The sequence below is a fragment of the Neofelis nebulosa genome, chromosome 4, assembly GCF_028018385.1.
Source record: "Neofelis nebulosa isolate mNeoNeb1 chromosome 4, mNeoNeb1.pri, whole genome shotgun sequence".
Lineage (NCBI taxonomy): Eukaryota > Metazoa > Chordata > Mammalia > Carnivora > Felidae > Neofelis > Neofelis nebulosa.
Window position 1 is genome coordinate 18,908,833 of NC_080785.1, and position 22,924 is coordinate 18,931,756.

At 38.0% G+C, this 22,924-nt stretch overlaps 1 protein-coding gene across 10 annotated transcripts in view; it reads right to left on the reverse strand.

Annotated features, from left to right (window-relative positions):
* AGBL3 (AGBL carboxypeptidase 3) overlaps positions 1-21,427 on the reverse strand; it is a 73,020-nt gene extending 51,593 nt beyond the window's left edge. For 3 of the 10 annotated variants that reach the window (XM_058724200.1, XM_058724205.1, XM_058724197.1), the window contains exons 1-6: positions 21,079-21,427; positions 19,770-19,877; positions 18,783-18,843; positions 17,661-17,690; positions 15,846-16,031; positions 782-889 (exon numbers count right to left, since the gene is read on the reverse strand). In XM_058724200.1, coding sequence (XP_058580183.1) covers positions 782-889; positions 15,846-16,031; positions 17,661-17,690; positions 18,783-18,843; positions 19,770-19,868 — 484 coding nt within the window. In that variant the 5' untranslated portion in view covers positions 19,869-19,877; positions 21,079-21,427. Of the gene's footprint in view, positions 1-781; positions 890-15,845; positions 16,032-17,660; positions 17,691-18,782; positions 18,844-19,769; positions 19,892-20,813; positions 20,873-21,078 lie in introns of those variants that run through there. The other 7 variants (XM_058724203.1, XM_058724202.1, XM_058724206.1 and 4 more) reach the window with 5 other exon arrangements.
* Positions 21,428-22,924: the final 1,497 nt, after the last annotated feature.

A 22,924-nucleotide genomic window follows, 5' to 3' on the forward strand; every position in this document is an offset into this window, starting at 1 on the left:
TATATGATTTATAGAATTGCTTACTGTATAGGAAACAATCCTTGTACATTTTTGTTTTGCCAGCCCTTTAAATAAAATACATATGCTTCCTGAAGTTATCTCTAATATATGCTCTAAGATATAGAACTTGGATGGTGAAACTGTGCAGGAATCCCATATTTCCTTACCTGGTGCTTTAGGAGCAACACAGTTTGGCATATAGGCTGAGACATCTATGTTTTGTTATTAGCATACTATTGTAAAGCAGATACGAGATTCTGCATTAATAGAGTTCTCAAAGTACAAATATTGATCTTGACTGTTCAGAACACTTTTCCTGAGGTATAATCTTAGACGTTATTTGCAGTGTGGGGTATTTTCCCCTTTTAAAGATGCAATCTCAAGAAATGCATCAAATTGGCATGAAATGAAAATAAAGTCATCTGAAAGATTTCACGAACATGAGCTATCAATAGAGAGGCAACAATAGTTGCAGAATACTCTACTGGATTTCTCTTTGAAAGGTGATGTGAACATAATTCCTTTTAAACATAACTCTCCATTCTAGTGGGCATTATGTTTTTTTTTTAAAAGCAACTTTGCATAAACTGCAGTACACCTTCAAGAATATAATTAACACTAAATCCACACTTGAATCAATCTGTAACCAAACATCTTGATGGTGACAGAGACTTCATGGTATTCTGCAGTTTCCATTATAAACAGCAAAACAAATATAATTAAGAGATGAATATAGATACCAAATTATATTTTATAGCAACATGTTTTATTATGTACCCACCGTCTTCAGCTAGATAAACCACAGTATCTTCCTTGTAGTTTGGATAAAGGGGTTCTATCTCTAGACCTGTTGGGATGTACACTGGCTCAGGATAAGAAGGAGTCCAATCTGGGGGAAAAAAAAGAGAAAACATTATTTGAATATTACTTCAAAATAAAACAGGAAATGTTTTAAAACTTTATTTATTTTGAAAGAGTGAGTGAGAAGGGGAGAGGCAGAGAGAGAGAGGAAAAGAGAGAGAATTCCAAGCTGATAGTGCAGAGCCTGATGTGGGGCTCGAACTCATGAACTGTGAGATCACGACCCGAGCCAAAAACAAGTGTCAGATGCTTAACCCACTGGGCCACCCAGATGCCCCAATAAAATAGGAAATTTTTACCATATATTTTCAAATTATTCATTAGTATTTTTACTCTAAAATTTAGTGTTTTATGCAGGGCTAGATTTTACCAACGGTTCATTGGAAGTGATAATGAACACTGCCACACTGTAACAAAACCCATAACATTTCATTTGTACTTTGTTCTAAATTATTTGAGTAGCTCGTGATTATTTTGTGTCATTAAGGATTTCATACTGAAGATCCCATTTTCTTGAGCATTTGATGACTTTTTGACCCACCTCTGGGAATCCTGCTCTAACTTTTGTTCTCCCTTACCCTGCCTCTTTAGCCTCCTGCTTGACAATGGTTGTCCTCTAAGCTTATACATGTTCAAATTTCTTCTATCTTCTCAAAGGAAGGCTATCCTCGAACCCCCATCTTCTTCTTTAGCTATACCAGCTTTCCTTCTCTTCATTATTTTGAGAACCAAATTTCTTAAAAGTTGTCTAGACCATGCTGTAATGACTTATTTTTGATCAAACTTTTGAACACGACCTATTTGACTGAAAAAAGTACTTCACAGCCCAGCTGCCCTAGTAGTTCCCACTTTTTAGCAGAACAGAATTTGGATGATGCATTCTCCTCCTTTCATCTTTAGCTGATATGTGTCAGACATGCATGGCTGTGGAAATATGTATGCTCCAACAGAGGGAGCCATACTCTATGATCCCAAATATATTCATTAGAATAATTTTTTAAAATGTGGTGATGAGAAATAAGTATTGCTTGACGTTTTTGTTTTTTTTTTTAAACGTTTTTTATTTATTTTTGGGACAGAGAGAGACAGAGCATGAACGGGGGAGGGGCAGAGAGAGAGGGAGACACAGAATCGGAAACAGGCTCCAGGCTCCGAGCCATCAGCCCAGAGCCTGACGCGGGGCTCGAACTCACGGACCGCGAGATTGTGACCTGGCTGAAGTCGGACGCTTAACCGACTGCGCCACCCAGGCGCCCCTGTATTGCTTGACGTTTTAAGGATTGTGTACAACTGCTTTAGCAATAGAAGTGTATTTGACATGACTATGGATCAAGTCTAGCTACAGAAAAAGAATAGAACAGAATATTTATGCAAATATGCATGAATACACATAGTAGCATTAACACACAATGAAATAAATTGATAATAAGTCATAAAGAGAATTATAACTAAAGAGTGAGCCTCTCATTATTTGAAAGCCTTAACACAAATCAAATTTAATCATGAACTACTAACATAGCATTGATTCTGACAATTTTGGGGATTTCAACTATTTACTTTTGTGCATGTTTATTGTCAAAAGCTGCATGATTTCTTTAATTCTTAAAGAAACAGAGATTTCATTAATCTGTTTATACTCTTCTTTAACTATTTACTAATAAATAGTCCTATTTGTAAAGAAGTATGAAACTTTATCACTGGAATTGGATAAAGAACTTATACAATAGGAACAAGTTTGCAGCTTATCAAAGTACCCTTATTGAGAACCATATTTTGAGAATCAGTCTAACCCACTTCAATCTAGCTTTTGCTCTACTCCATGAAAACTGTTTGCATTGTATTTGACAGACTGTTGGATGGATGAATGGATAGTTGAACAACTCCGATGGGATTCTTATGTACGCATCCCTTAAATTCAAATAATGTAATACTGACTTATTGCCATAAATGCTTTCTACCCGACAATACCTTCCCTGCAGAGAAGCTTGCTTGGAGCTAAAATTGTTTAAGCAGAGATATGGGCTGGGAATGGAAGTATTTCCAGATTTTTTGAGAAGTAATCCATTAAAGAATTTCACCTGTGAGGGACTTAAACATCAAATGGATTCCTGATATAGACACTTCTTTACTGCTATTTAGTGGTAACTTTTGCAGGTGTCATTAAGTCAAATAGCCAGGCAAGTTCTATACTCTTTTAGAATCTTCCTATTATCAGAATCTCCTGCCAGACTTTTTGATCTTTTCCATTCAAAACACTACTTAAAGGTGGTGGAATCACTGTCTCAAAGAGATTATATGTCTGTGCATAACAAATGTTTTGCTTCCCAGTTCTCTTAAAGCTGCAAACTTTTGAGGTACCAAAATAGCACTGCTTCAACAATGGACCAGCATGAAATTGCTAGCATGGTTCCTCTGCCCTTGTGTTCTCTTACAGATCCAGCCCACCCAACACATCCTCAGCAGGAGTCCATCCAAAGCAGTACCACAAGCACGGCAGTGTGCAATCAGCCCTGGCAGGGGCCAGCACCACCCCAAAGTGCCTCCTTCCCTGAGTAAATGGGGAAGAAAATCACACATACCAGTTCAACTGCTGAGGGCAGGTATATGATCTGACTGCAGGTCCCACCCAACAACAAAAGCCTCCCAGGGGACCACACAGTGAGAGTACCCTGCAGGTTGGTGCTATACACCTCTGGAAAACACCTAGTCTGACTCAACTCAAGCCCAATGTAGCCCCAGACTGCTCACTAACAACACAGGGACCAAACCCCATCCACGATAGGGAAAAAAGAACCAATGCAGACTGATGGCAAACATGGCTCAGCCACAACAGTAGGGTGCATGTAACACACATAGGAGACAACTCTGAAGTGCCAGGTTCTGTTGAACAGGGGACAACACACTACAGGCCACTACTTTTAAGAGCAGGAGATGTAGCTGACTTTTCTAACCCATAGAAACAGACACAGAGAGACAAAATCAGGAGACAGAGGAATATCTCTCAAATGAAAGAACAGGGCAAAATCATAGCAAGAGAGCTGAATGAAACAGGTAAGTAATATGTCTGACAGAAAATTTAAAGTAATGGTCATAAAGATACTCACTGGAATTGAGAAAAGAGTGGAAGACCTCAGTGAGACCCTCAACAAAGAGACAGAAAACATGAAAAAGAACCAATGAGAAATGAAGAACTCAATAAGTGAAATTAAAACTATGCTAGATGGCATAAACAGTAGACTAGAGGAAGCAGAAAGATAGATCAGTGACCTGGAAGACAGAGTAATATAGAGTAATCAAGCTGAATGAGAGAAAGAAAAAAGAAAAAGAAAAATTGAAAATAAATTGAGAATTCAGTGACATCATCAAGCATAACATTCATACATAGGGATCCCATAAGGAAAAGGGAGAGAGAAGGGGGAAGAAATTTTATCTGAAGAAATAATAGCTGAAAACTTCCTGAATCTGGGGAAGGAAACAGGAATTCAGATCCAGGAGGCACAGAGAGATCCCAACAAAATCAATCCAAGGAGTTCCACACCAAAACACATAGGAATTAAAATGGCAAAAAGCAGTGATAAAGAATAATTTTTAAAAGCAGCAAGAGAAAAGAAAACAGTTATAGACAAGGGAAGTCCCATAAAGTTTATATAAAGTTAGCAGCTGATTTTTCAGCAGAAACTTTGCAGACCAGAATGGAGTGGCATGATATATTCAAAGTGCTGAAAGAAAAAACTCTGCAATCAAGAGTACTCTATCCAGCAAGTCTATCACTCAGGACAGAAGGAGAGATGAAAGAGTTTCTCAGACAAATAAAAGTTAGAGGAATTCATCACTAAACCAGCCTTACAAGAAATGTTAAAGAGGATTCTTTATGTGAAAAGAAAAGACTGTAGAGGTGCCTGGGTGGCTTAGTTGGCTGAGTGTCCAACTTCAGCTCAGGTCATGATCTTGTGGTTCGTGAGTTTGAGCCCTGCATCAGGCTCTGTGCTGACAGCTCAGAGCCCGAAGCCTGCTTCAGATTCTCTCTCTCTCTCAAAAATAAATAAACATTAAAAAATTTAAAAAAAAAAGAAAAAAGAAAAGACTGTAAGCAAGAGTTAGAAAATATTAGGAAGCACAAAAGCAGTAAGATTAATTATATCTATAAAAATCAGTCAAGGGATTCACAAAATAAAAGGATGTAAAGTATGGTACTATACACCTAAAACTTGGGGCAAGGGGTGAGGTGAAGAGTAAAGAATGAGTTCAAACTTAAGCGACCATAACTTAATATATACTGCTATATGCAGAAGGTGTTGTGTACAAAACTAATGGTAACCATAAATAAAATACTAATAATAGATGCTACACAAAAAGTAAAGAAAAGGAATCCAGGAATATCACTACAGAAAGCCAGAAAATAGTGAGACGAGAGAGCAAGAGAAGGAATAGAGAAGAACTACACAAGCAACTATGAAATGAGTAACAAAATGGTGGTGAATACATACCTATCAATAATTACTTTGAATTTAAATGGAGCAAATGCCTCAATCAAAAGACATAGGATGACAGAATAGATAAAAACGCAAGACCTATCTATACGCTAACTACAAGAGGCTCATTTCAGACCTAAACACAGATTGAATGCAGATTCAGTGCAGATTGAAAGTGAAGGGATGGAGGAAGTTTTATCATGCAAATGGACGTGAAAAGAAAGCTGGGGTAGTAATACTTATATCTGACAAAATAGACTTTAAAACAAAGACTAATAAGACAAAGAAGAACACTACATAATCATAAAGTGAACAATCCAAGAAGATATAATAATTGTAAATATTTATGCACCCACATGGGGCACCCAAATACAGCAAATAAAAAACATAAAGGAAGTAATTGATAATAATACAAGAATAGTAGGGAACTTCAACACCCCACTTACATCAATGGATAGATCATCCAAACATAATCACAAGGACACTTTGGACAACAAGGACAAGTGGCTTTGAATAACACATTGGATCAAATGGATTTAACAGATATATTCAGAATATTCCATCCTAAAACAGCTGAATACAATTCTTTTCAAGTACACATGGAACATTCTCCAGAACAGATCATGTATTAGGCCACAAGTCTCAACAAATTAAAAAAGACTGAAGTCATACCATGCATCTTTTCTGACCACAATGCTATGAAACTGGAATTCTACAACCACAAGAAAAAAATATGGAAAAACACAAATACATGGAGGTTAAATAACATGGTACTAAACAATAAATGGGTCAACCAAGAAATCAAAGAGGAAATAAAAAAATACATGGAGACAAATGGAAATGAAAACACAACAGTCCAAAATCTTTGGGATTCAGCAAAAGCTGCTCCAAGAGGGAAGTTTATAGCAATATACGCCTAACTCAAGAAGCAAGACAAATCTCACATAAACAACCTAACCTTACACTTAAAGGCTAGAAAAGAACAACAACAAAAAAAACCCCAAACCAATAGAAGGAACATTAGAGAAGAAATAAAATAGAATATAAAAAGACAACAATATAACAGACCAATGAAAACAGGAGCTGGTTCTTGAAAAGATTAAAAAAAAAAAAAAAATTGAAAAAACTTTGGCCAGACTCATTAAGAAGAGAGACAGAAGGGGGGAGGGAATGAGGGAGAGTAAGAGAGACAGAGAGAGAACTCAAAATCAGAAATGAAAGAGGAGAAATAACTGACATCTCCAAAATACAAGGGATTATAAGAAAGTATTATAAAAAATTATATGCCAACAAATTGGATAACCAATAAGAGATGGATCAATTTCTAGAAACATATAACCTCCCAAAACTGAATCAGGAATAAATAGAAAATCTGAACAGACTAACTACCAGTAATGAAATTCAATCAATAATCAAAAAACTCCAAACAAAATTCCGGACCAGATGGCTTTACAGGTGAATTCTACCAAACATTTAAAGAAGAGATAATACTTATTCATCTCAAACTATTCCAAAAAATAGAAGAGGAAGGGAGGTTTCATGAGGCCAGCATTACCCTCGTACCAAAGTTGATAAAGGCACTACAAAAAAAGAGAACTACAGGCCAATATCTCTGATGAACACAGAAGCAAAGATCCTCAACAAAATAAACAATCAAATCCAACAATACATTTACCATGATCAAGTGGGATTTATTCCTGGGATACAAGGGTAATTCAATATTCCCAAACAATCAATGTGATACACACCTCATCAACAAGAGAAACGATAAAAACCGTATGATCATTTCAACAGATGCAGAAAAAGCATGTGATAAAGTACAAAATCCATTCATGATAAAACCCTCACAAAGGAGGTTTAGAGGGAACATGTCCTCAACATAATAAATGCCATATATGAAAAACCCACAGCTAACATAATACTCAATGGAAAACAAAAACAAGAAACAAAAGAAAACAAAACAGCACTGCTCTGAGTTCTCCTTGGGTCAAAGTCATGTCCCCAGGAGACTTAGTTAGCATTTACTATGTCACATGAGCACCAAATCAGTGCTGTTTGTGCCATTGTGTCTCTTGGATCATCTTGTGAAGTTTTTTATTCTGGCCTTCAGCTCCTTTCTCCTTTGTCTTCAGGTCTAGCTTGGAGGGTTAATACGGAGATAACATTATGCCCTCAGCCCTATAACATACATTTCATTTTAAGGAAAAAAAAACAAAAACAAAAATAAAGCACCTCTCATGTTAAAGAAGACTCTTGAGGCCCTAACTACCAGGATAGCAGACAAGCCTAGACATGTCTGAAAAGAGCTTATATTCATTCAAGCTATAAACTCTATGCAAAAATAAATTTAGAATGTGACACTTGACTAGCAAATATTTTGTTTTAAAGTATTTGCTTGGTGTTTTCCCTCCTTGACTTCGTTAGTTTGTGTTAAGTTCCAATCTGTAAATGATACTATTCTTGGTAATAAGAGACTACTAGTTTCTCAGAAAGTCAATAAATATAAATTTAGAAAGCGTTTTCATGATGGTAAATCCAAATCTGTGGAATACATTTATTTGTACTATACCTATCATCTTTTTATGGAGGAAAAGCAATGAAAATTAATAGCTCCAGTACTGATTCAACCATTTACAGCACTGATTTATTTATTAAAAACATTTTTTTAATGTTTATTTATTTTTGAGAGTGAGTGAGCATGAATGGGGCAGAGAAAGAGGAGGCGGCACAGAATCTGAAGCAGGCTCCAGGCTCCTAGCTGTCAGCGCAGAGCCAGATGTGGGGCTTGAACCCACGAACCGTGAGATCTTCACCTGAGCTGCAGTCTGACGCTTAACTGACTGAGGCACCCATATAGCACTGATTTAAAAGCCTAAGTAGATGACAGTGAATATTGCATTTTTTCTCTCTCTCTTTTTTCTGTAAGACCTACCTGCCCTTCACCTTTGGTTTATCTCACTTTTTGATGACAGACATGTAGTAGAAGGAAGTGATCTTACAAAACATGTCTAAGAGTCACAGAAAATCTCAGGAGTAATAAAACTTGAATTAAAGGTGCTTAATTTGGATGCTTTGATAAGTATTTTTTATTTAAAAAAATTTTTTTTTTCAACTTTTTTTTAAATTTATTTTTGGGACAGAGAGAGACAGAGCATGAACGGGGGAGGGGCAGAGAGAGAGAGGGAGACACAGAATCGGAAACAGGCTCCAGGCTCCGAGCCATCAACCCAGAGCCTGACGCGGGGCTCGAACTCACGGACCGCAAGATCGTGACCTGGCTGAAGTCGGACGCTTAACCGACTGCGCCACCCAGGCGCCCCGGTAAGTATTTTTTATTAAACAAATTTGCTGTATAAAAATTTAAAAATATACTTTAAGCCAAAAGAAAAAGAATTATCCATAATTCATCGCACAGATCTAAATATGAACATTTGGGGTTTTAGTTTCAGGCTTTGTCTTTTTCAACTATCCCATAAAGATGCTTCCAGCTACAAGTAACAACAATTCTTAAGGCAAACTGGCTTACACAGTAATTTATTATCTTACATATCTAGAAATCTAGAAACAGAGAGGATTCAAGGTCTGGTACAATCAGTGGCTCAGTGGCCATTCAAGGCACAATTTATTTATGTCTTTCTACTTTGTCATTTCAGATCTGAGGTCCTCCTAAGGTTGGATCCCTTACTGTTGTAAAATGAGAACAATGTGGCTTTCAGTAAAACAGTGTCATGGACTAACTGACATATACTACTTAACTGAGGTGAAATGGATACTTGGGAGTCAACTACAATTCCTCTTCTTGTATATTATATCACTTTATGTATAACTGATCATCAATTTTTCCTACCCCACCTAACCAAATATCTTAGTGATTTTTCTTTTTAAAAATTTTTAAATGTTTATTTATGTTTGAGACAGAGAGAGAAAGCATGAACGGGGGAGGGTCAGAGAGAGAGGGAGACAGCAGGCTCCAGGCTCCGAGCTGTCAGCACAGAGCCTGATGCGGGACTCGAACTCACAAACTGTGAGATTATGACCTGAGCCAAAGTCGGTCGCTCAACTGACTGAGCCACCCAGCCTCTCCGATTTTTATTAATATATATAGATCTCCCTCATTTCTTAATAGCCGTGTAGAGTTCCCTAATATGGATTGCCATTACCTGACCACTGACAGACATTACAGTCATTTCTTTACTGATGGACATTTTGGTTCTAACAGTCTCTTTATACTACATTACTTATAATATGCCTCGATTCATGTGTTTGAATACCTGTGGGTTAGATACCTGGCCGTGGAAACGCTAAATCAAAGAACATGTGAATTTTACATATTGAAATATAAGGCACTATATACTGCCCTTAAAAATATATAGTCATCTCACATATATATTTGTGTGTGCAATTTGTTTGAAGATAACTTTTCTTGGGGTGCCTGGGTGGCTCAGTTGGTTAAGCATCCTGACTTCGGCTCGGGTCATGATCTCATGGTTTGTGAGTTTGAACCTCACATCGGGCTCTGTGCTGACAGCTCAGAGCTCGTGCTCTCTCTCAAAAGAGAAATAAAAAATTTTTTAAAAAGAATATAGTAATCTCATTTATATATTTGTACATGCAGTTTGTTTGAAGATGAGTTTTCTTACTGATGTTACAAAGTTATTTCATTTTTTTCCTCTCTTAAATGCAAAAGGAGCCTGTTTAATTCTTGGAGGAATTAACCTAATGTCTGTGTATGGAATATCATTGGCTATCCCTGTAAACTTTGTCTGAGACTAGAAAATCTGTTGATATCTCCCAGAACTATATAGTATTTTATTAAAAGAAATTTTTTGGGTATTGATTATAAAAGATATTCCTTTTCCAAGATTAATTTATGTTCCACATTTCAATGATTAATAGAAGGTTCAAAATAGATTTGGCCTGTGGACCACAGTTTATTATTACAGAGACTGAACTCCTAACCATGCTAGTATATGTGTTTTTTTTTTTTTTCAACGTTTTTTTTTTTTTTTTTTTTTTTATTTATTTTTGGGACAGAGAGAGACAGAGCATGAACGGGGGAGGGGCAGAGAGAGAGGGAGACACAGAATCGGACAGGCTCCAGGCTCCGAGCCATCAGCCCAGAGCCTGACGCGGGGCTCGAACTCACGGACCGCGAGATCGTGACCTGGCTGAAGTCGGACGCTTAACCGACTGCGCCACCCAGGCGCCCCAGTATATGTGTTTTTACTATTTAAGAAACCACCCCCAAACTTAGTGACACAAAACAATAATCATTTATTTATCTCAGCTACATGATTCTTCTGGTGGGTTAGGTTCACTCATTTATCTTGATAAGCTGCAGGTTTGGCTGGTGGCTAAACGATGTAGGCTAATCTTGGCTCATCTCTGCTTCATGCTCATCATACCCAGCAAGCTAGCTATGGATTGTTCCACGGTGGCTGGACAGGGTTTAAGAGAAAGCAGTATACAAAGACTTTTGAGACCAATAACAAAATGGGCAAAGAATTTTGTCAGTTGACATAAAAAGCCAATGAATACACCTGTTGGTCAATTGCAGGTCTTCTTTGGAGAAATGCCTATTCAAGTCCTCAGCCTGTTTTTAAATCTTGTTACTTTTTTTTTTTTTTTTTTTTTGCTATTGAGCTGTAGAAATTCCTTATGTATTTTATTTAAAAAAAAATTTTTTTTAATGTTTATTTATTTTTGAGAGAGACAGAGACAGAATGCAAGTGGGTTAGGGGCAGAGAGATAGAGAGACACAGAATCCGAAGCAGGCTCCAGGCTCTGAGCTGTCAGCACAGAGTCCGACGCGGGGCTCAAACTCACGAGCTGTGAGATCATGACCTGAGCCGAAGTCAGTCGCTTAACCGATTGAGCCACCCAGGCGCCCCAATTCCTTATGTATTTTAGAGATTAACCCTTTATCATACATAGGGTTTGCAAATATTTTCCTGTTCCATAGGTTGTTTTTTCAGTTTTGATTGTTCCCTTTGCCACACAGAGTTTTACAGTTTCAGGTCTTATGTTTAAGTCTTTAATCCATAATAAATTGTGAGGGTTTTTTTTTTTTTTTGTATACTGTAAGATGTTAAGGGTCGACTTCATTCTTTTTCATGTGGCTATCCAATTTTCTCAACATTTGTTGAAGAGCTATCCTTTTCCCATTGTATATTCTTGGTACTCTTTTCAAAGATCCATTGACTGTATATGCATGGAATTATTTCTGGGCTCTCTATTCTGTTTCAGTGGCCTCTAGGTCTCTCTTTATGCCAGTGCTGTCCTTTTTTGATTACTCTAGCTTTGTAATACATTTTGAAATCAAAAGTGTGATGTCTCCAGCTTTGTTCTTCTTTCTGAAGACTGATTTGGCTATCTGGTCTTTTGTGATTCCATCTGACTTTTAGAGTTCTTCCCTTCCCCCTTCACTTCCCTTCCCTTTCCCATTCAGTTTTCTTCCTTCCTCCCTTCCTTCCTTCCTTTTATATTTTAGTTTTTTAAAGTAGGCTTCACACCTAGCACAGAGCCCAACATGGGGCTTGAACTCACAACCCTATGATCAAGACCTGAGCTGAGATCAAGAGTCGGATGCTTAATCACCTGGGCCACCCAGGCACCCCTAGAGTTGTTTTCTATTTCTATGAAAATGCCATTGGGATTTTGATAGGGATTGCATTGTTAACTGATCCTCAGGGAAATGAAAAATCAAAGCCACAGTGAGGTATCATTTCACACCTATTATGATGGGTATTATAAAAAAAAAAAAAGTTTTGGCAAGGAAGTGGAGAAACTGGAATCCCTGTACGCTGTTGGTGGGAATAAAAAATGCTGCAAACACTGTGTAGAACAGTATAGAAATTCCAAAGTTAAAAACAGAACTACCACATGATCCAGCAGTCCAACCACTGGGTCTTTACCCAAAAGAACTGAAATTAGGATCTTGAAGAGACATTAGCACTCTCCTATTCATTGCAGTACTATTCACATTAGTGAAAATGTGTGAACAATCTGAATGTCCATTGATGGACAAATGATACAAAGTGAATGTGCTACACACACATGCGCACACACACACACACACACACACACACACACACAGAAACAGTATTCAGTCTTAAAAAATGAAATCCTTCAATATGCAACAACATGGATAAACCTTGACACATTATGCTAAATGAAGTCACAGAAGGACAAATACTACATGATTCCACTTACATAAATTATCTAAAATAGTCAAACTCCGAAAGTGGAATGGTGGTTGCTGGGAGCCAGCAGGAGGGAAAAATGGGGAGCTACTAATCAACATATTTAAAGCTTCAATAATACTGGATGAGTAAGATTTATAATAACATTGTGCCTATAGTTAACAATACAGTATTGCACATTTAAAAATATGCTGAGGGTAGACCTCATGCTACGTGCTCTTATCACAAAAAAATAAATATAAAAACTAAAATAGCCAATAAATATATGTAAAGATATTCCATGTCACTAATAAAGAAAGAATATAAATTAAAACATAACATATATAAAGCAAACAACACCAGATTGTTGAAAATCAGGGAACTAAACAGTGTTTATGGGTATATGGAAAAACAGGCCTTCTTACGGTGTAATGAAGGATTAACTCAGAAGGCCTGGGTTGTCCAAACTCTGCACATACCAAAGAAAAGTTAGACCCTTGTAAAACTCCTAGAAGATAACCTCTCAGACTTTGGACTAGCCTGCTTGATAAGAGTCTATCGTCTACTTGGGGCTTTGGGTCACACCAGATAATTTACACTAATGTGACTCATGGTAGAGGGACTTGTACCATATGCTATCAGTTTTAACAGGAGAGGTTAGAGACTGAGTAACTAAGGCCAACCATATATATACTCCATGGAGACGTGACCAGCCCCTCATAGAAATCCTGGATACCAAAGCTTGGATGAGCTTTCCTGAATGGCAATACTTCATGTGTTATCCCACATGGCTGGGAGTATTAAACACTGTACAAAAGACACCATTAGAAGGGGACAACTGGAGCTTGTGCCTGATCTATCCTGGACTCTAGTCTATGTACCTTTTACCTTTGTGATTTTTTTAACCTTTGCTGATTTTAATCTGTATCATTTCAATGTAATAAACCATAACCATGAGTGTGGCAGTTTTTTGAGTTCTAGGAGTCCTTCTATAATCATTGAACCTGAAGGTAATCTTGAAGACCCCAACCATGCTCATATAAATTGTTTGTATGACTATAAATTGTTACAGCTCCTCTTGGAGGGCAATTTGGCCATATTATTTTAACCAGAAATCTAGGCATTTACTTCCAACACTACACACACACACACACACACACACACACACACACAATAGGACACATATAAAAGAATGTTCATGTAGTTCTGTTTGTCAGAGCCAAAGACTAGAAACATCTAAAATTCATTAATAAGGTAGCAGTTACAGAAAATATTGTTTATCCAATTAAATCTAATAAATCAATTTATATAAAAAAAGATTGATATATGTGAGCTGATGTGGAAAGACTTTTAAGATATATAGTTGTGTAGGACAGAGTTCATTTATAGCTAAAGCAGAAAAGCTCTATTTTTATATCCGGGGAAGTATGGATATCTAGCTTTCACAGTTGGCCAAGATAAGGACAGTTAAGATTTATAATGTGCTATTTAAAGTCTGAAACTCCCCTGGTACCCACCATGGGCAGTTTATCTACTGGTGGTTTTCATTTGTCAGAATCAGACAGCCTGGCTTGACCATATGACCACAGGGGCATAAACACTCAGCTGGAACTTTTGACTTAGAAGTCATCTGAAGCCTGTGTGTGTGTGTGTGTGTGTGTGTGTATACATATATACATACATATATATACATATATATATATACATACACATACATACATATACATATATATGTAAATATATATACACACACACACACACAGAGAGAGAGAGAGAGAGAGAGAGAGAGAGAGAGAGAGAGAGAGATGAAGAGAAAGAGGGAGGATGGGAGGGAGGGAGGGAGAGAGAGTCAATCAGAGAGGGGGAGACAGACTTCTCCTTTACCCTTTCTCCATCAAATAATATAAAGAGAAAAGTTAGTTTATAAGAATGTGTAAGTAGCATCTAATTTAAGTAAGTGTAGATAATTATAGTAAGTATAGATGGTTTTTAATTTTACTCACCAGTGAATGTCTAATACTATCTCTACATGGCAATATTATTATAGCATTATAATATGCTATAAATAACACAAAGTGGAAAACAGTGGCAATGAGGAAGTGCTAATAGGAATGTTTCTATCATTTGTGTGTGAGAATTGGGAAGATAAGGCTGTAAACCACTGAATGAAAACTAAATTTGAGAATGCACACATACAGAAACATAAAAATATTCACTGAAATATGCACACTTCATGTCCATAAAACATACATTGAAGGAAAGAAGCAGAAAGTGGGAGAGGAGAGAAAAACGACAAAGGGGCACAAAGATAGAAAATAAGAAAGGAAGGGCAATGGCGAAAGGGAGAAAGGCAGAAGGTGAAGAGGATAAAGACACACAGGAGAAGGAAGATACTCAGTGTGGTGGTAGGGCAGGAGGGGAAGGAGAAAGAGGTAGGGAGAAAAAAAGAGCAAGATTACACAGCCATCTGGCATACCCTCTGTCTGCAACCTCACTCTACATAAGAGTTTGAATGTGACTGGAACCGTCATGCTATTTGGAATTGTTGAGAATTACAAAACTCTGGCACGTTTTAAGTTCCTCTTTAAGCACATGTAGCTTAAAACTGAAATGAAGTGCAAATGCACACCAGAGTTTGAAGATTTCATATGAAAAAAAAAGAATGCAAGATATTTTGGATATATTTGGCTTAAATAAAATATATATTAAAACAATTTTTTTAATGTTAATTTTGAAAGAGAGAAAGCACTCAAGAGGGGAGGGGCAAAGAGAGAGGGAGACACAGAATCTGAAGCAGCTCCAGGCTCTGAGCTGTCAACACAGAGCCAGATGTGGGGCTGGAACTCATGGACTCTGAGGTCATGACCTGAGCCGAAGTTGGACACTTAATCGACTGAGCCACCGAGGCACCCCTAAATTAAATATATTTTTGAAATCAATTTCACTTATTTATTTTCCTTAAAAAAATATTTTTTATGTTTATTTTTGAGAGACAGAGTACGAGTGGAGAAGGCACAGAGAGAGAAAGAGGGAACACAGAATCTGAAGCAGGCTCATGCTCCAAGCTGTCAGCACAGAGCCCGATGTAGGGCTCGAACCCATGAGACATGAGATCATGACTTGAGCTGAAGTCGGACACTCAACCAACTGAGCCACCCAGGGGCCCCTTTTTCCTTTTTTAAAATGTGGCCACTAGAAAATTTTAAATGATACATACAGCTTATGTTATATTCCTGTTGGAACGCACTGTTCTAACACCATGAGTCTCCTCATTAAGTTTGGCAAAGTAAGTTTGCTAATATTTGAATTCCAAAAACATCTAGGAACATACCAATATGCTGGACTTTTTCATCAATGACCTCACAGTGGTACGGCCACCGTGTTGGACTCAGCGGACCAGAAGAAGAAACACCATACAAATCTCGTGGTTCACGAAGACGTGGCACCCATCTCCCTAGTTGATATTCCAACAGTATCTGGGTAGTCCGGGGGAAAAATGGGTCACCAACAGAGTTAGCTGAAAAATGATTCAACACAATCATGAGTGATAAGAAGCAAAACCCCAATTTCTATAATTTTTTAATACATTCCTTTTTCCCTTCCAATACCATTAATTTATAAATATTTGTGGATATTATAATTCATGGCACTTAAAAAATAAAATTACTGGGGCACCTGGGTGGCTCAGTCGGTTAAGCTTCCAACGCATGATTTTGGCTCAGGTCATGATCGCATGGTTGTGAGATGGGAGACCTGAGTCGGCCTATGCTTAAGATTCTATCCCTCTCCCTCTGCCCATCCCTTGTTCCCTCTCTCTCTAAAAAATACAAAATAAATAAACAAATAAAAATTACTATTGAAATTTTGTAACAATTGATCTTTACATAGCTAAAAAGTAGTTTTTGACCTCAGATACTATTATGCTAAATTCCGTGCTACTCCAAAAACATTTATTTCTCGCAGTTATTCTAGCAAACTGTTTACTGCTGAGTCTTCTTAAACTTAATCACACTGAGGCAACGATTTGTCCACGATCATAATTCCTCACCGCCTACTAGAAGAATATTCTCAAGGGTTGCTAGTGAACTCTGTCACAAATTTTTCTCAGTGCTCATTCTAGGGTCACTGTGTGACACAACCCCAAGCACATAATTCACAAAGAATACAACACAAGTAGGCAGCGCAGAGGCCCTGTCTCTTTCAATGGGATAACTGTGGGGCATCAATTTGATGTGGATAATCACCCCTCATGTACCTTGTCTTTTATGATGCTATACTTTCCTGTTTTCTCCCTTTCACATATTTCGTTTTCCATTTGTCTGACTCCTCTTGCTCTTCCACCTCTAAAATGTGGCTTTTTACCTAGATTTAGTTTTGGGCTATTTTTGTACAATAACAGATATATCAAGCTGGACTAGATGTCAGACCAACTGAGTTCTATTCCATCACTTTGTTTCTATATGATTTTTCTTGGCTAATGCAGCCCCTCTGAACATAAATTTTACTATATGTAAATAAGGAATAATAATATTCCCTGCTACTTCTCCGGATTGTTATTTAGATCCATTTTTTCAACAGTTATTAAGCATCTAGTTTTTCATTATGTGAAGAGACCACATTTTGTCTAATTTACAGTATGACTCAAAAATGGCAAGGTAGCTATGAACTAGGAAATAAAATTAGATCAATCTCATACTGCTCATGAGTGTAAATTATAGAGAAATTAAATACAAAATTCAAAGTATTTAGAGAAAACTTATATGATTATAATGATGACCTTGGGGTAGGGAAGGCCTCTGTAGCTTAAACAGATTTAAAAATAAACAGCCACAAATGAATAATGATAAACTTAACATCAAAATAATTCTAAATCATGGAAGCAACATTAACAAAGGATTACTATAACAGGGAATTCATTATAAGAGGAAACATAAATAGACAAGCATATGGAATAATTCTCAGTTTCTTCAGCAATAAAGATGACACTGGTTAAAACAGTGAGTTACCTCCTTTTTTCCAACAGACTGGCAAAATTTTAAAAAGCAAAAAAGGGTGGCAAGATGTCCATAAACTAGTACTACAAGTATTTTATGAGTATGGGCATAGAGATGTAAGTGCAAAGAAAAAGGTCTAGAGGGATACATATCAAACTGAGAATAGTAGATATCTCGAAAGACTTTTACGATGATAGAGAGAGAGAGAGAGAGAAAAGAAAAAAGAAAAGAATTAAGGCCTTATCTTCAATTTCAGATCATCTGTGATAGATATGTGGATATTTAGAAGAAATATTTTAGTATTTTAAAACTCTAAATGTATACATTTTTAAAAATCAAGTATACACAAAGATTCCACATATATGTACTTTTGCAAGTGAATGGCTTTATTAAAAAAAACTCTGTACAAGCATACTTCATTTAAAAAAAGATGTATTGGGGCACCTGGGTGGCTCAGTCGCTTAAGCGGCCGACTTCAGCTCAGGTCATGATCTCATCTCACGGTCTGTGAGTTCGAGCCCCGCGTCGGGCTCTGTGCTGACAGCTCAGAGCCTGGTGCCTGTTTCAGATTCTGTGTCTCCCTCTCTCTGACCCTCCCCCGTTCATGCTCTGTCTCTCTCTGTCTCAAAAATAAATAAAAACGTTAAAAAATAAATAAATAAAATAAATTAAAAAAGATGTATTGTAGGGCACCTGGGTGGCTCAGTCAGTTAAGCGACTGACTTCGGCTCAGGTCATGATCTCACGGTTCGTGGGTTTGAGCCCCACATCAGGTTCTGTGCTGACAGCTCAGAACCTGGAGCCTGTTTCAGATTCCGTGTCTCCCTCTCTCTCTGCCCCTCCCCCACTCACGCTCTGTCTCCCTCTGTCTCAAAAATAAACATTAAAAAAAATAAAAATGTACTTTAAAAACACTGTGTACTGTAACTCGAGTCATACTGTAAATTTAAGAGCTAATTATTTAAAGAAATGCCTATGTAAATCTTTATGCTAAGTGTAGTCCTTCATAAAGTAATGACCACTTTTATGTAGTTTCATTCAATATCAGGTTTACCTAAAACCTTTACAGTTTGAGCTCTAAAAAATTCTTATAAGAGTGGATACATTTTCTCTCCTTATCCAGTATCAGAATACATTCCTATATTATTCTATCTTTTTTTCTAGTTTCTTAATTTTCTTATTTTTCATGGACCTTGAGTGAATTTTTCATTTGCTATTTATTCACTCAAGGTTTTATCATAAAGGGAAGGAAGAAAATATGGATAAGTTCAAACCTGTTAAAAGCGCACACTGGTGGATATCTTCGCTTACAAATTTCATGAAGTTATCCTCATCCTAAAAAAAAAGATTTTTAAAATATTCTTTTAAAAACCAACAGCTTCCAAATCCAGAAATTTTTTACATCTATTTTAGTAGTGAGAATTGAGTGCCTCTTTTTAATCTTTAATAAATGAGAAAAATTAAAGGATTATTAGGGACTACCAGTCTCAAAGTGCCAAACACTTCAAATATCCTCAAACCTTCAAGCCTTTATCTTTCATCCTCCTTTCATCGGGTAAGGTCAGATTAATGATTGCAGGGAGGGAATAAAGTTTAAAGATTCTTGGTAAAGTTGGCAACCCAATTTAAGCTATGAATAAAATTAAAAGAAAAGAAGCACAAAAAGCCATAGACTTAGAGGGCTAATAGGGAGCTTATTTTGGGACCTTAACTTAGATACATGGTAATTTATATTTTACTAAAATGTGAAGGAAATCTCTCAGAAATATGTACTAGAACCAGGCAAACTCTTTTGAAATACTGTGCTTTGTTTTTCCCTTTTTCTTCCTCCGTGTCCCTTTGTTACATCAGAGCCACATTAAACCTATTGTGGTGACAAACAGTAGATTTAGAACATAGGAGGCTGCAGTATTATGATACATATTATGATGTAACACAGAAAACACGTAAGTGAAGAAGAATTATAAAAATAAAACCTTAGTAATGATTTAATACACACTTTTAAGTAAAACTGAGAAGAATCTTAGCCAAAATAATTTCTCAAAAAACAATACCAATCCGGGTTCTCTTTCTAGACAGGGCATACTGCACACAGCAATATCTTGGCTTTCAAATTATTTTCCAACTTCAGTGACAAGTGATTTAAACATCGAATTGATTTTCACATCCAACTGATTTTGTAATATTTTTACCGGGAAATTTATATTTTATAACATACGGTTTATCTGAAATTAAGTGGAATGAAGTTGAGAAAAACATACTGATTGGTCTTCATCACTGATCGTTCTGTCTGAATAGTCTTCCTTTTCTGAATCTTCTGACATTTCTGGCAATATCTGGCTTGAAATTTCTTTTATCATGTAGGTAGGCTGTAAAACAATTTCTAGGGAACTTATTTGACAGTTTTCTGCTTAAGTTGAAGGTGTTTATTACATTAAATGAGTACCCCAACCTTTTAGTCAATTTTATTAACAGTGACAACAGGCTTCTCTAAAAGCTATATTAGGACTCAGCTAATTAGACATTCAATTTCAAAAAACTGAAGACATTTTCCATTTCCATGAAAAAGAGGCAAAAATCACAAGGAAAGGCTAATCAAGTAAATAATGTATTGGAAAAAGAAATTTCCAGGCTACACAGCCAAATCATTCACATCCTGTATTCCCAATACCACACAGCATAGTAAGTTCAGAATGATCCTGAGGCATTTAAAAAGATCATGGATCAAAAATAAATAAATAAATAAAGTAAAAATAAAAAAAAAATAAAAAGATCATGGGTCAAAGGAAAATTATAGTTACTCAGGCAATGATATCTAACAGCATAGCTTAAAAAAAATCTTTTTTTCTGCTTTAGTTTTCAATTGACCAAAAGTTCAAAGGACTACAACAGACTTTTCTCCTTAGATTTTGGTTACTATTCTGTAAGATACTGTCTCTGTTCTAATAGTCAGTTATTCTTACTTAAATCTCAATAGCTATCCGAAGGTTGTATTGGCGGTGACCACTACTCCTTCCATGCAAACATCCTCCCAAGTGGTTAAAACAACGGAATACCAAATTCCTTGCCAAGACCCTATTATTTTTGAGAGACCAAAGGAATTTATTTACCAATTTCGAATCTATTGGTTTATGCTCCTCTCTACAGAGAGCAAATAACTCATGCAATAGAGATGACACCTTCAGTATTAAGAGACTGAAGTTTCAGCCTGGGGGGGATCGTCACAATTCCACATTTGGAAAACGTGGCATAAATCCTGGCTCTATTTCCTAACATGAACATAGGAGGCACACCAACGTGCTGACCTGAGCAGTGAAACCTGAATTTCAGGAAAGCCACACACACACACACACACACACACACACACACACACACACACACACACACACACACAGATTATCTAATGGGCGCTTCCTGTGTGTCTTCCACGGCTGAAACAGACGAGGCAAAAGCAGGCGTTTCCACGCCCAGCCACGCAGGGCGGGTCTGCGGACAGGCACGGTGACTTTCTCAGTGGGAAGGACTTTTAAGCCCCAAGTTGTGTCTGCAAGGTGTGCCTCCCACGCTCACTTCTGGACCAGGCAGTGTGGGGAGGAGCTCATTTTCTGGGACGCGCGGTCTTTCCACGCGCGCTCACTTCCCGCAGGGGGCGGCCCGTCTGCGAAGTCTCTTCCTTCGGGGCCGCCTCGGCCGGGCCCTCGCCCCCGCCCCGAGTCCTCCGCCCAGGCCAGTCGTCCCGTCCCTGCGGGGCGCAGCCGTTCGGCCCGAGACACCTAGGGTCCAGCGTCTGGAAGGAACGCGGGGGTAGTTCAACAGCTCCAGCCACGCCCTTCACCGAGAGGCGAGGCCCTCCGTTTCCTGAGCAACGGGACTACCCTCGCGAGACTTCTGAGCGCCCTCGGGAATCACCTAGCGACCAGCGCCGAGAAGAGCCCACGCGGGATTTCGGCCAGAGGAAGGGGAGAGCCCAGAGGATGACGGGAACGAGGGGCCGAGGAGAGGGGGGCGGAGAGAGTTCCCAAGGGCGTTAGCATGGAGCGCCCTACCTGGGGCGGGGGGAATCTAAGGAGAGGCGAGGAGCGGGCAGCGATTTGTCCCTTTGCTTCTCCGCGTCGATTGTCCTTTATCCAAGGAGGCAGTAGAACGTACTGGTTAAGACTTGAGCCTTGTTAGTCTTTATTTGTACCCACACAGAACTGCATTCTGCGCGATTGTGTGACTAGTAATCTTCATTCAGGAAACGAGACTTCTCTCTAAATACTTGGTAGAGGAGTGATAGATACACCAGGGTGAACTCTAAATTCTTCCCAGCTCAGAGATTCTTTAAGTATCATAATTGTTACCAAACACACCGAGCACTTCGGACCTTCTGAGGCGCTACGCACATCACGTTACGTGCATGGTCTTTTCTAATTAAATGGGGTCTTTCCATAACAGACGTAGACACCCTGGTCCATAAGAGACTTAAGACGTTATTCCTGAAATCACCTTGATTTCCCCCTGGTCTAAACCGTTGTCCCAGTGTAGCTGAAAAAAAGTCTTAAGATGTTTGGAAACATTTTTACTCTTTTTAAGTTCTTTTGGCTGGTATATTAATAGGAGAAAAATAAGTTTAATTTCTTCCACATGGGCACCTTACATTGGCATGAGAGGCTCCAAGATGGACACCTGAGGCTCATATGCCATCCTGAACTAAGGAGAGAGTGGAGTCTGGGGCGTCAAAGGGCAGGAGGACAATTCATAGGAAGATGGGAAGAGCAAATGTTTGGTAAACAAATGTTTACCTGCCTTTGCCACGCAGAGACAATGGGACACAGAGAGGAATTGAACATGCCCTGCCAAGCTCCCTCCAATTTACTACCCCTAGCGCATACTTTCTGCAGTTATCTCTGGTGATGGCTGTTTTCCTGGACCGGGCACTCTATAAAAAGCTGCTCCTGAGCCTTTGGGCCTACACTGTCTTCAGCTCAAAATAATCTGCATGCCAAGTTGCATGCAGGTGGTGGATGCTTGCCCTGAACCCCATCAGGTGCCTTGTTGCACCTTGTTTTACGCCGTACGTATGTAACTAAAGGTGACGTGCGCAAAGAATATTTAAATAAGGACTCTATTTTTCTGTTGGACTTTAGAGTCATGGTTGCAAGCCATTGAATGTCAGATGAACAAGGTGAAGAAGCCCCAAGAAATGGTCTAACCAGGGGACACAGGAAATTAAAGGCAGAGCAGCGACTTAAATCTCATGATTTTTAGTCCAAATATTTACATGAGCATATTTCAAGTAATCCTATAGATGAACATTATTTTAGCGTGTAAATAAATGTTGAGGAATTAAAAAAAAACTTTGAAAATCATAATCCTTTATTCTCTCATTCATTCAACTAATTTTTATTGAAACCCCCCTACTAGTCAGGGATTG